General features: G+C 38.9%; 1 protein-coding gene across 9 annotated transcripts in view; it reads right to left on the bottom strand.

The window, feature by feature from the left end:
* Positions 1 to 14,826, bottom strand: part of TTC3 (tetratricopeptide repeat domain 3) — a 106,511-nt gene that overhangs the window by 76,825 nt on the left and 14,860 nt on the right. For 7 of the 9 annotated variants that reach the window (XM_033131439.1, XM_033131438.1, XM_033131446.1 and 4 more), the window contains 5 exons: positions 14,028 to 14,081; positions 12,941 to 13,061; positions 11,141 to 11,226; positions 10,052 to 10,146; positions 8,990 to 9,052 (listed from right to left, as the gene is read on the bottom strand). The exons of the other annotated variants lie outside the window; for them this stretch is intronic. In XM_033131439.1, the coding sequence (XP_032987330.1) occupies positions 8,990 to 9,052; positions 10,052 to 10,146; positions 11,141 to 11,226; positions 12,941 to 13,061; positions 14,028 to 14,081 (419 nt within the window). The remainder of the gene's footprint in view (positions 1 to 8,989; positions 9,053 to 10,051; positions 10,147 to 11,140; positions 11,227 to 12,940; positions 13,062 to 14,027; positions 14,082 to 14,826) is intronic. 9 annotated transcript variants of the gene reach the window in all.

Below are 14,826 nucleotides of genomic sequence, written 5' to 3'. Positions count from 1 at the left end.
ATAGATGACGTGACCAACAGAATGGGATATAAGAACGTGAAACAGATCCTTACGTATAGTCACCTGATCAGTATGACAAAAGTGACACTGCAATGCATAGAAAAAGCACTCTTAAGAAATGGTGCCGTGTCAACTGGACATTCATATGAATCTTGGACCCTCCCTCACACTAAATACAGAAACCAACTCCAGATGGTCTACAACTCTAAATACCAAAGTTAAACAACCAAGCTTTTAGAAGAAACACAGAACATTTGGTAACATTTAAGCTGGCAGAGATTATAAACAAAACACAAAAAGTGCTTACCATAAATGAAACAATTGATAAACTGTACAATATTAAAATCAGTAACTTGTTTGTGAAAAGAAAACGTCAAGTGAAAAGGCAAGCCAGAGTGTGTGAGAAGATATTTGTAGTTCATGTATTTGACAATGACTCATACCGAAAATTAAAAAACAAAACAAAAAGCTAATGAATAAGGCATTCAACTCAAAAAAATTTTTTTAAATAGCAAAAGATTCAAACAGGCACGCCACAAAACAGAAAATCCAAGTAGTCAATAAGCATATGAAGGTGCTCAACTTAAAAATCCTTCAACTTAAGGAAATGCAAATTAAAATCACAGCACTGTATCACTACACATCCACTAGAATGTCTAAATGAAATGACACAAAATAATATGTGCTAGTGAAGATGTGGAACTAAAACTCTCATATGCTGCAGGTAGCAATGCAAAGTCATACCACCTTGGAAATTACGTATTGAAGCTGAATGTAAGCACACCCTCTGTCCGAGCAATTCCATTTTGATTATACACTTCACAGAAATGAATACATACATTCACAATGACACCACCTATAAACGCCAAATACTAGAAACTACCCAAATGCCCATCAACAATAGAATGGATAAAATGTGGTATATTCATGCAATAGATGAACACTTTACAACTACATGCAACAATATGGATCTCAAAAACAATGCTGAAAGCCAAACATAAAAGAGCACATACTGTATGATTCTGTTTAAATTGCACAAAAACAGGCAAAACTAACCTATGATGTTGGAAGTCAGGATAGCAGTTATCCTGGGGGAGGTGGTGGGTAGTAACTAGGAGAAATAAGGGGACCTCTGGGGTACCGGGGTTGTGATTTGGGTGCTGGTTGTTTCATTTCTGAAAATTCAACCTTTTTATGTACGAATTATACACTTTTCATATGTGTATTGCTGTGTTTTTTTTATTTTATTTTTTAAGATGATAAGAAAATCATCCTCTGCTGGAGACTGTAATATCCGGCTTGATGTGTGAATTACAGTAGCCATCCTGACATCCTGAGGTGGCAGCCAGAGGTCCACGTCACACAGTGGGGCTGGAAAAAAAAAACCTAGGTCTTTGATGACATAGTTGAGCCACTGAATACACAACCCTAGAGCCACCTTCTTCTGGAACTCCTAAATGAGAAATGCTTTCTTCACCACTTAAACCAGTTAGAGTCAGTTTTCTGTTATTTGGAGCCAAAATATCCTAAAACAATGGCACAGCTTTTGTGCTGCTTACTGCCTCTCCCGCAATACCTTTAACAGCTGCCAGGCTAGCTGTCTCCACTTCTGCACTTTCATTTCTCAACCCACTCCAACCGGCTTCTGTTCCAAGCTTCCCACTGACACCTACCCATGGTGGCTAAATGATGTCCACGTTCCTGAATCCGAATTCCATTTGGCATCTCAGCAGAAGAAGGCACTGCTGGCCACGCTTCCTCACTTCCATGAAACCACTCAGTTTCCTCCTACCTCTCTTTGGCCACTTCAGTAGTCTCCCATGCAGACCCGTCCTGTCCTGCTTGGCCACCTACTGTGTCCCTCCAGTCTCAGTCCTAGCTCCTCTTCTAATCTCAGCTCATGCTCTCTCTAGACCAGTGGGTCTCAACCTTGGCTGCACACACCAGTACTCTCTGGGGGGCTTCTAAATGCCCGGTTAAATCAGAATCTCGGGTGGGGGGTGGGGGGAAACTGCTTCCACGCTCAAGTGATTCTGATGTGCACTCAAGGCTGAGAACCACCTCCTTCAGCAACCTCACCTGCAGCCAGCCCTCCATCGGGCTAATACCCCAACCACGTCTCCTGCCCGCAACTGCAGCCAGCCCTCCATCGGGCTAATACCCCAACCACGTCTCCTGCCCGCACCTGCAGCCAGCCCTCCATCGGGCTACTACCCTAACCACGTCTCCTGCATACAACTCTCCTCTGAGTCCAGATCCACATAACTCACTGCTACACAACATTCCAGTTTGGACCCTTCAGGGCACTTTCGCTCAGCCTGTCCAACAATGAAGTCAAGTTCTACCCCCACCAATTTCTCTTCCAGTGATCGCAGCATCAGGGAGTGGGGCCTAGAATCCAGGAAGCAGGTGAACGCGGAAGCCTCTGAATAGTTCCAGACGCCACCTTCTCTCCTGCCTCCCAACACCACACCATAAGCAACCTGTCGATTTTACCTCCTAACTACCTCAAGTTCTCGCCTTCTCTATTTCCACTATCATTACCCTGCTCCAGGCCATCACCTCTGGCCTGGAGTACTGCAAGTCTTCTAACCCACATTCATGCGGCTTCCTCTCCAAACCCACTCTCCAACTGCAGCTAGACAGACCTTTTTAAGGTACAGATCATGCCAGCTCCCGTTTAAAATCCTTTCCTCTTCTGGATGCTCTTAAAGGCCGACAGCTTTAAAGTAGCTTACGAGACTCTCCTCATTCTAGCCTCTGTAAGTGTAAGATATGTAAGTGTGCATAGTAAGTGTGCTCTGTAAGTGTGCTCTGACCATCTCCCCACCTTCTCTGTTCAGGCTCCCCGGCACACTCATTCCATGAAAGCAACACAGGCGTTCCCACGCTGGCCCACTGTCCAGAATCCAGGGACTACGTCTGCTCTTGCTCATGCTGACCTATCTATCAACAGAACTCCAATAGTATGTGTTGAATCAATGCTGAATGTTGATTATAACGTGTATTTATTATAACATACAACACTGTCTAGAACTGGAGTATTATACTAGTTATAATCACATATAAGTATCACAGTACTCATTAATATATAAATGACCTGCAGTGCATGTGTGGTTTGTAGCAGCAGTACCTGGCATAATACATCTACGAAAATGGGGAAACTCACAAGATGCGAGTGGTCATGAACTCTTGAAGACTGTGTGCCCAGCAGTGAGAGGACTGAACAGAGGGTAAGAACTGGAGTTCCAGCCTAGCTGTTCCAACTGATTAGATGTCACGTGGGCAAGTGTTATTTCTCCTGCCCCAACACTTACTTCCTCATATACAATATGGTCCATTCTGCCCTGAAATGTTAGGAGAGAACACGTATTTCCCCCTCCTCTAACTTCCCCGTGGACTGACCTTGAGCTCTCTCCTCTCCCCACCCCTACCTTCTCCTGAGGGATAAATGGTGTGTGTGTGGGGGGTACTACTCATATATGCTTCAGCCTCTTCTTTTTCTCACGCTTTGGGCTCTTATCTTCAACACCAACCTAACAGCAGATTCCCTTTTCCACCAAGCTTAAGGTTCACAAGGGTCCCTGTGCCTGGTTCTGCCTGCAGCCACGAGTGAACTAAGTCCTTGGCTATTAGACGGAAGGCCCTGTTCTCCAACACCTGCCTCAGTAACAGAGGGGAGACAGATCGCCACGTGCCCGTCTTCAGTTTCCATCTCTTAACTGATTCTGGACTTGGGACAGGAAAGATATGCTATTAAGTGACTCTCTCAAACCACAGTATGTAAGTGTGTAATAACTCTGCAAGCTATAGAAGGGTTATCACCCCACTCCCCAATTCTAAGTCATCACTTTCAGGGCCTGACCAGACCAACAACTGCTCCCCAAGTTTCTAGATGTTACAACAAAAGCCAGGATTCAGATGCAATGGTCACTCACTGCCAAACATGCAGTGACTAAGTACCATCAACTGAAAAAACACATACATTTCAAATCCAAAGTCAGTGCCTGGAATTTAATTATGTAGGCTGCTCTTTCATCCAATATTGGCTCTTTCATCCACGTAAAAGAAAGTTACCAGGAATTTACCCTAAGAGACTTGCACCTGAGTACAGAACCTAAGTAAAAAGGATTATCGTTGCAGAGTTATATGTAATTTTTTATGCTGGAAATAATCTATATTCTATTACAAACAAAACCCCACATAATCCATTGAGTAAAAGACTATGCAGCCAGGAATAAGAACAAGGATGGATCTTTATATACACTGATATGCAACAAGCTCCAAGATTTAAATATTAAAAAAAGCAAGATATGTAAGTGTGCATAGTAGGCTCCTATCCACGTTAACAAAAAGACATACACATACATTACACTGAACCACAGGAAACTACCTATGCCAACTTATACAAGTGGCAACTTCATTTGGTTCAACATAGTAAGTGCTTGCATAGGCATAAAATATTAGAGAAACACACAAGGATCTGAAGGCAGGAATCGGGGGGATGAGTTGGGCAACAGTTTCCAGTTTATCCCTCTGTACTCTTAATTTTATCCAATGTGCATTTGTCATTGCTTTTCAATGAGGAGTACTCCAAGGAAGACTGAAAAAACAAATGTATACTTCAAAAGCAAATTCAGCGGTTTCTAGGTAAAAATAAAGAAGACTACACAAGTGAGCAGAGTGAGGTATTCACCAAACCAACACACTCACACAATGCTACACACACACACACTAGGGTTTTTTAAATTCTCACGTACAATTAATTGAGTTGATTTATACTTCAGGCCTCAAGAGAAATTCAGAAAAAAGAGAGAGATCATTTAAACTCTATCTGCCCACTATTAATCACACGTCAGAATCAATTAGGAGAGAATGTCATTCCCAAAGTCCAAAGTAAATACCAAGTTTAAAAATTCCATAATTTTCCAAAGTACATCCAAGGCTAAGCTCTCCCTTTCTCCAATTACATTTCCCCTTACACAGTTTATCACATCCCACCAACAAGAATTCGATTTTTCTATATGTGAGTCCCAAAAGAATGATTTAAACAGTTAGTAGGCTAAGCCTAATCATATACCTTGTATAGATATTCAGAAATTACAGATACGTCTGATTCCTTTTTCTAGATTTTCCTCTAAAAGGAAAATTTCGAATTACTTCAGTTACAACCACTACTCTAAAATGCCCTTAACTACCCAACTGTATTTGAGAAGTAAACTTCTAGAAGACCAGAATAAAAGGACATCTCGTCCAAGCCCCAGATTCTGCAACACGACGCACACATTCCTCAGGCTGACAGGAGCAGCTGGGGCATAAGAGAGCATGTTTCCACCCAGCCCACCCTCACTCCAACCCCATGCCCCCATATTTCCCAGTACTTCCCAGGCGCAACCTCTGCAAACCTGGAGACACACACACCTCTGGCAACTGGTTAAGGTTCTGATTGGCTCCTGGCCTCACCTATACTCCCCCATAGGTGGTCAGATTAACAAACGGTGTGATTACTTGGCATTTAAAAGCATCACCACCACTTTGACCATTTCCGAATGAAGCATTTTCCCCACACGTACCTCAGGCTCCCCGCCATTGGTCTTACTTTTATTTCTCTCCTTTCAAGATTTTTCACTTATTTTATCCTTGATGTTTAGTGATCACTTTTCTTCTTTTTTCTTTTTGCCTTACATGCATTTTTAATTACACTGTGTTGCTTTTTATCAAATATTTCAAGTATACATGAAAGTACAGAGAATAACATTAACATAATGAACACCCACGAACCAGCTTAGCAAGATCTTAACATTTTGCTGCATTTACTTCAGAGCTTTTTGCATTAGTTTGTTACAGTTGACATCCACTGGGTACCGCTTTCCCATCTCCAACCGTTTTCCCTCCTTCCCTCCCCAGAGACAGCCACTCCCCTGGTGTTTAACATGCCCATGCATTTTAAAAACATTTTTTAACACATTATGGACATGCATATCATTTTGCATATTTTTAAACATTATATAAATGGCATACTATACAAATCATTCTGCAACTTGCTTTTTCACTCAACATTGCATTCATTTTAACTGCAGCATAGAATTCCATTGTATGAATATACCATCATTTATTTATCCATTCCCCTTCTGATGGACATTTATGTCATTTCCGTTTCTTTACTCTTACAAACAACGCTATAAAGAGGCCTCGTACACATCTTCTTGGGTACACATTTGAGAGTTTGGCGGGGGCTGCAGAGTACACACATCTTCACCTTGCCAAATTGCTCTCCAAAGTGATGGCACCAATTTACACTTCCTCCAGCCGAGTATGGAAGTTTCCTTTATTCCACATCCTCTCAAACACTTGGTATAATGAGTATTTAAAACTTTTGCCAATCTGATGGGTATGAAAGAGAGACCCAGTTTTTAACCTACATGACATGTCCTGTAAGGATAATATTTATTGACTATTAGAACCATTTAATTTTCACTTCTTTTCCAATTTTCACATTGCCCTTTGATTCTATCATCACCTTTCTGCGGTGATTAACAGTGGAGACTCTACACCCAGGCTGCCTGGGTTCAAATTCATGGCCCGTCCAGGGTCCGAGCACACTTTGCTCCACCTGTCCCTGCCTGTTTCCTCGTCTATAAAAAGACAGCAGCACCCACCTCGCAGGCTTGTGAGGGTTTAGTGAGTTAATGTGCATGCCTGGCTCATCGCCATGGAGAACAGTGCCACGGGGGTGGATGCTGTACCTCACATCTGTCCCCGGAGATGCTCACCCAGATTCCCAAGACAGATCTACCAACCCTTGTGGTAACTCAACTAAAGGACAGGGTCCTCCTGTTTCAGTGACACTTCTGAACTACTGGCAACGTGTGATTTTCTGAAGTCATATCATCTACTCTCTTGGTCAGGAGTCGTATGTACTGTGGTCTCAGAAAGCATTATCCCTATGTTACTGAGCAAGTGCTAGAGTGTGCGCAAAGCTGGGAAACACCAGCCAAACCAGCGTGGCGTAAGGCTTCTGACACTGAACAAGCCCCCAGCACATACTGGTGCCGGCCTAAGGAAAGAAACGCTGCTGACCTGCTGCTAGCGAAAACCTTGGTGATGAACCGCAAGCTAGACTGTCAGGCAGGTCATCCAAGGACGGACACACAACCCTGCTCTTGACCTTTACCTCACCAGGCTACCTGGCTTCTGTGCTTCTACTTCGATGCACCTTCTCTGCAGCGGAGTTTAGTTCAACACCCATGAAAGAGGGCAGAAACACCCTGGTTTGCCTCTCAGCTCTCAGAGCTCCCCTAAGCAGAAGGAGTGACCTTCTGCCCACTCAAGGTTTCAGCTAGGTGCCTCGATTTTCACAAGAGGCTAGCCAAATTGCCAGCCTACTCATGTTGAAAACATACAGATTCACCTTCAAACAGCATAGAGTATTTGCCATTCTGGACCTAGCCCGAGGCAGTAACTAACGACATTGCGGCTCACTCCTCATGAGAACCAGTTGAGGACAGTGGTAGTGATGAAAGGCTGTGTCAAGCCCATGCATTCCTCTACTAGACAGCCTCGGTTTATCCGCGGCTTAAGCCAGCTAAAGGCTGCATAACGTTACTACAGCGGTATTCTCCGAGGTGGCTGCATTACTGGTGATTTTTATTTTCTTCTTTTTAAACTCTCGTATTTTCCAAATTTTCTACCATGAGAATGTTTTCTGTTTATGATAAAAGAAAAACATAGTAAATGTTATTTTTAAAAACTACAAACTCGGAATATACTATCTTCCCCATTCCCACCCTCCCACATCCCAACATTCAGTGCTTTCAACGAAAAACAGCTAACATTAGACTCTCTGCTCTTGTGAGAAAACTTCAGGGGGAAAAAATGTATTTGTGAAACCCAAAACTGCCCTTTCAGGGAATTTTTTGCTACGAACAGGAAAGTTGCAGAGGTTCTTCTCTGCTCTATCACTCAATTCATATAATTTGCAAGCCATGGAAGAAATTTCCTACAGAACTAAAGCTTGGAAAACACTGCCTCACTGGAGCAACTGGTGTCCTCTTTCTTCACGGGCAGAATTATATAACATGTCAGGTTTTCTCTGTTCACTTTGGGCAACAGAAAGGTCAGACGCAAATACAGGTTATAATTAATAACTTAGCAGGACATTAGGTGTATGCTGTTTCAATCTGAGGATCCCAGGCTCCAGCCTGGTTTTTCAGTTTGTTGTGTTTAGTATTCTCTTACTGAGTGGATGCATCCTTGAAGCCACCCTAAACCTTCTTACAGGAAGGCAGGACATAATTAAGTATAACAGCGTACCCTGCTCAATATTACTGTTCATAATTTATGTCCTAAGGTTTTTAAATGGAGGGACAACAAAATAATGGTGTAGTGTCAACAATCCTTCTCAACTAATAAATAAAAGCGCAGTTCAACATAAGGAACTAAGAACCATGATTTCACTCTCAGAACTAAACTATTAAATTTCTTTTCTTTCACTTATGAAGGACACTTATTTATTTCATACCAGAATAGAGGAAACAAATAACAGCAAAAATTCTTCTTCCAGAACTATACCGATTAATTACTAGAGCAAAAGGAGGTAATATATTACAAGTGTTACAAACACAGACTTTGACATCATCAGATAAGACCTGGTTCAGATTTTGGCAGCATTACTTACTATCGGCATGAGTTTGTTCAAATGTAAATGTGGAGAATACCACTATCTATCTATTAAGGGTGTTGTGAGAATTAAATAACATATGTAAAGTATTTAAAATAATGTATAACATATGCTATCCACTCAATCAGAGTAAGTGCTGCTGACACTGTTATTACATATATAGCGTACAGGACCCTCTTTTAACCATTTAACCGTTTCTGCCAAAGAACTATTGATGGATTTTCCTGCATACCTGTAAAACAGAAACATTTCTCAAAAAAGGGTGTTTAGCATAACAGTGCAGTGACTGGGGTGCTCTACCCAACTTACCTGAACTGTCCAGTGCGAAGAAAACAAAGAGCGCGGTTACCATAAAGAAGGTGATTTTCAGGACTTTAAAAGAAATAACGTTTAGTCAGTAAAGCACATTACACGTGAAACAAACAAAACTTCATTTCAAATTCTGTCCTTTGGCTTTGTCCCTGTGTGACAGAACTTGTTTCCTCTTTCTTCCACTGCCTCCTTAGAAGGACACAGCAGCGGCCTTCAGCCGTGTCAGGCGACGTTGATTAACTCACTCCCGATGGAGACTGGCGAGGAGTAGCTATCTACAGAGAATCTTCCCCGGGCTGCTACAATATTACTGTTTCCCCGAAAATAAGACCTAGCTGGACAATCAGCTCTAATGTATCTTTGGGGGCAAAAATAAATATAAGACCTGGTCTTACTTTACTATAAAGGATACTTACTTTACTATCTTATATTATATAAGACCGGGTCTTATATTAATCTTTCCTCCAAAAGACGCATTAGAGCTGATTGTCCAGCTAGGTCTTATTTTCGGGGAAACACGGTAGGGACCCAGCTAAGACAGCACAGGAGCAAAGAGTGAGACACACTTCCAAGAACGCTAGCTACCAAATTCTAGCAGCTAAGCAAACAGAAGAGAAAGTAGAAAGAACGCATGCATTCTCTCAACAATTCCAACTGTTACTCTCTTAGAAAGCAAAAATCCCAGAATGGGTGGCATCTTAAGTTATTAAGTATTAGTAACTAACCCTTTCCGATCAGTTAATAATTTGGAAGAAATTAGTCTAAGGCAAAATGAAAACAAAAAAGAACAGATGAGTCTGTACTAGAAAGCTTAAAGGAAAACAGCACAGGCAGAACTAAATTCACAATTTTGCCTGACTCACTTCAGTTATACTGTTTGATTAGGTTCATATACTCAGACCATCTCCAATGCTCCTAATCTTAAGAGTCAGAAAATCTATTCTGCATAGCGAATTGAAGATATTCTTCAATTCCTCGTCTTGCTTTTGTTTCTCCTGACTGGCATTCTAACTTCATCTGCCACACAAAAAGGATCTCGTTGTTCTGTTTAGCTCTTACCTATATTCAATGGCTCTGGTGTAATAGATAATAGCTACATCAAATCTTTCTTTGGAAAACTCTTCATTTCCTCTCCTTTTCATTAGTTCTCCTTGCTGAGAAACCAAGGTGAAAGAAGACCCATCAATTAACTGCGGAGACAATCAAGAAACCTCATACCTAGGAAAAATGGACCTAGGTTTCTATCTTGTCATCAGAAATAACCTGGGGGGTTATTTACATAGAAAAACTCAATATTTTGTTACATGTATTTAAAGAAAACTGTCTCTAATGACAATCTTAACTTTGTTAAAAGAATGGTAAAAAGAAAACAAAACCATCTCATTACAAACAATTGCTAACAACTGATCCCCTTGTTTACAGTACTTGACAAACCCACTTTTATATATACCTTATTAAGCATGCCATGTGGCAGGGGAAAATAATAGATGCAAGGTAGAACTTTAATTTTACATTCGAAAATGTGATATTATGAAATAAACCTGAGTACTTACAAAACAATACAAACATCAGTAACATATATAGGCAATGTTGATTAGATTAATTGCCAAAAAGAACTAGGCAAAAAAGTTAGCAAGAATGAAATCAAAAGGAAATCAAAGTGCTCCAGACATAACAAACTTTTCACTTCAAACACCCAAATTTTCAAAATAAATTAACTAAAATAAACTGAATCAGATGAATGGCTTTAGAGATGTACAACATTAAATATTTTCCTAAATCCTTTTTTAAAAATTTAGTTAAAATCCCATTTCTTATGAGTGATAAGTGAACTGTATGGCATGTGGATTGCATCTCAATAAAGTTGCTACCAAAGAAAATCACATTTGCTCAACTAATTAAAAGCTTTTTAAGAAAATCAAATTTCAGTTAACTCTTTTAAAATCTATAACATTAGAAAATTCTTATCAAGATGCTATTTTCCTCTTCCAAGAAAAAAATATTTCAATCAAAATTTATTAAAATTTTCCCTCAAATGTTACTGAATTTTACAGTACTTCCTGGTGTTATCGTCAGATAGCAGTTTTATTGAACTTTCTCTAACATGCAAATCTTAAAATATACTTACAAGTAAATATTTATTCTCACCTCTATACACTCCGCACAACTCTGACTTTTAAATTCTTCAAGCATATTGCAGTTTTCTGTTACAACTTTAGTTATGTGATACTTGTCTAAATTTTATTTTGAGGAGAGAGTGAGAGAATATTTGTTTTAAAAAAATTGGTGTTAATGTTTTAATTCTTAGGTTAGGTGAGCCCATACATTATATTATTATTATATTATATTACCATTATATTATTATACTTTCTAAATAACATGTTTCTTGTAATCTTTTACATGTATCAAATAATGTATTTAAAAACAACTGATAACATTAGATTCATTGCTTGCTATGAATCTAATCAGTTTTATTAATAGTATTAAAAAACACTTGTTTATTATTACATTATTTCTAATTGTAGTTACAACAATGCTCTATCATAAAACATTCCAAATGGACTTCATAAACATATTTGAGCACCTATGGTGTATCTGGCAAAAATCCCAATTGCTCAATAAAAATGTCTGGGAAAAAAACCAAAGCAAAACCCATAATACTACTTTCTAAAATGTATTTAATAGAACAAATGAAGAATTTAAAATGTCTTAGTTCAACAATTGACTCTCATGAATGAAATGTTAAAAATGAGACTTTATTTGAAATACTATTCTTATATAAACTTAATAAACTAATTAAAATGCTGTAGGTAATAAATTTATGTTACAGTTTACCAGGCATCATTTTCTGTATTTTAAGCTGTTCTACAGTATTTTTCTAGAGCGGTAAATAATAATAATTTTATTACAACAAAAATGTAATTACAACTCTAGACAAACACATTCATTTCAATGGTGGAAGGAGTACCTAAAATTTAAAATTCAAGACAGGACTTGGGAAAGTCACCAAATAAAGTAAAGTAATACTTAGGGACAGAGCAAGATTATAGGATGAAAACCTGGACTTTGAGATCAAAGAGACCTGGTTTTTCATCTAGGTTCTACTACTTACTAGAGTACAGAAATAGCACGTAACCTCTGAAAGCCCTAGTTGCTCATTTCTAAAACAGGAATATTATAAGAGCTACCTTGCAGGAATATTATTAAGAGAACAGAGAAAGAGTCAAAAACGAGCCCACATGGGTGCCCAGTACATAATATTGGTCCTCTACTTCTACCATGAAATCTAGCCTATAATTAAAGGTCTCCAGAACAGAGAGAACCACCTATCACAGGAATCTGTCTTCATGTTTAATCTTAATTTCTCTCTAACATTTAGGTCAATAGCAGAAAATTTGTTCTCTTCTCATTGGAGATGGCAAATTATCATTCATCATCTACTACAGAGTCAAACATTCCCTCTTTCAAGATTCCTATACCTATACTAGAAGAGCACCACTAACCTTTAAATGCTTTAGGGAAAGTATTCCACAAAGTAAAAAAAATATGTACAAGGCAGTTTCATCATACATTAAGAGTAACGGATTCATCAGGGAAATGAAAATTATAATCTTATATCTAGTTTTTATTTCTCTTATGAGTGAGAACACATGAGCCCCAGTGTGGTCTCTTTTTTTGGTTATTACATATAATAACTTATAACATCCATCTGGTAAAATGTTTAAAAGTCTAATGTCATAGAAATCATTAAGACAGGAGATACAGAATAAAACTAACTACAAAGTTAAAATTCTCTTATGCAGGCTTTTTTCTTACTCACAAGAGAAAAACATTTTTTAAAATCCTAAGTAAGAATCACATACCTACACATTCCATTTTCCCAAATACTGAGTCAAGTAAGTTATTTAAATACTGAGTCAAGTAAGTATTTAAAGCATTTATACTTACATTCAGTAAAGAAAATACTTAACATAGGCCAACAATTGTCAACTGCTCCTAATTTAGGCAGAATTGTTACATCGCCTGTGTACTTCACCCAATTCAAAGCTTCTTCCATTGCCAAGATTTTCTATTTCAAAAAGAGAGGTGTAGCATGTGACTTGGGTATTAATTCTAAATTTACATGGGGCATTATAAATTTATCCTATATAGTATTTCAGATTTTTAATACAAAACTTGTACAACCTTGCATTTTCATTATGGAGTATTTTCATTACTCCTGCACAGAACCTAGAATAGCTGGCCCCCAACATACAAGTTAAGATACCACGGACTCATGTCTGCCACAACTTCCGGTAACCTTGGGCCACCCTCAGAGCTCGAGATGCTTCTGCCATCATTACAGACCTGAAAGGTGAGGTCTAAAACCTGGCCAGATGGAGCCCTGGGCAACAGAGTGCAATAATACAAGATGAACGCAGGGTCTCAGATCTCACCTAAATGGTATAAATTAAGGTTCACCAAAGGGACTGTACATGTTACATGGTCTGTGTCACACAGAAGAACAAGGAGATAAACAGCAAGAGGAGGGCATGGCTGGGCAAATGGGCACTCAGTGCAAAGGTCTTCATAAAGGGTCAAGAGTTCAGAAACCTTATTCATACTTCTGGTGTCTAAAATGACTTCAGAAATTAGAGAGTGGAGTTATGCAATGCTTGTGTCCATGTTACCAACAGCAACGAAAATTGATTTATTAGTGTATCTGGAGGTTATCTAGTAATTTTATAGCAAAACATGTTCATACCAGGGACCTAATAATTTCATTTGGGAGAACATAACGCCAGGTACATACATAATCTAAAAGAGAAAAAGGAAATCAGCTTGTCAAAGAGGCTCAAAGCTACCCGACATATGTGGAGAAAAAAATGGAAATGATGCAAACTCCCAAAATAAGGAGAGTGCTTAAGCAAAATACAGAAACCATCACTACCACACACTACACCCAAAACCCTCATTGTGTGCAGCGAGTACACTGGCAGTGAGCAGTGAGACGACTGCCATCTACTCCATTATATTGGGTTCCTGTAATACTTACATTTTCTATTTTATAACCAATTCTCAGTAAGCCTCCAATAAAGAATGAATCATTCTGCAAAACAAAACAAAAGGACAAAATGTTTTTTCCCTTATTCAGTCAATTATACTTGCATTTTCCAGGGCACAATAAAATCCTACATCTTAGGAACACACACAGAGAGTGCCAAAAAAATGTATACACATTTTAAGAAAGGAAAACTGTATTAAAATTGTAATAATATATACCGATAACAAAAGATGAATACAAGTCACACTTGACTTCTGCGATTACAAGAGGTGCTCAAAGTGGTTACCATCAGCGTCCAGACATTTCTGATTACGGCGAACTACTGCTTGAGCAACGTTGACCAAAATGTCCACTCGTATACATTTTTTTGGCACCATTTTTTTGACACCTCTGGTATATACATAGTAATCACTGCCCACAAGCACTGTCACGCCCAATTTACCTCTTAAGGACCCGAAAACAAGAATTCAGAAATAGTCTTACATTGGATTCTAATGATAAAATGATGAAGTGTAATTTCAGATGTATGAATTTTAATGTTAATTATACCTAGATGTTTTATAAAAATACATGGGCTGATAGAAGTTACTCCAAAGGATTATCATCAGGAAATAAACATCAACCCTTTCGAAATTTAAGTTTGCAAACAGAATAATACAAAGAAAAACACTTGGCTCCATAATCAACTAAAGTAAGAGAAATTATCAAATGGCTTTCTAAGAAAAAAAAGAAAAACTCTCAGTGTAGTAGTGGTGACAGAGGCATGATTTTATCTTACAAGATAGAACCC

The sequence above is a fragment of the Rhinolophus ferrumequinum genome, chromosome 2 (assembly GCF_004115265.2).
Source record: "Rhinolophus ferrumequinum isolate MPI-CBG mRhiFer1 chromosome 2, mRhiFer1_v1.p, whole genome shotgun sequence".
In the NCBI taxonomy this organism is placed as follows: Eukaryota; Metazoa; Chordata; class Mammalia; order Chiroptera; family Rhinolophidae; genus Rhinolophus; species Rhinolophus ferrumequinum.
Note: the sequence above shows the minus strand (reverse complement) of the source record. Positions and strands in the feature narration are given on the sequence as shown.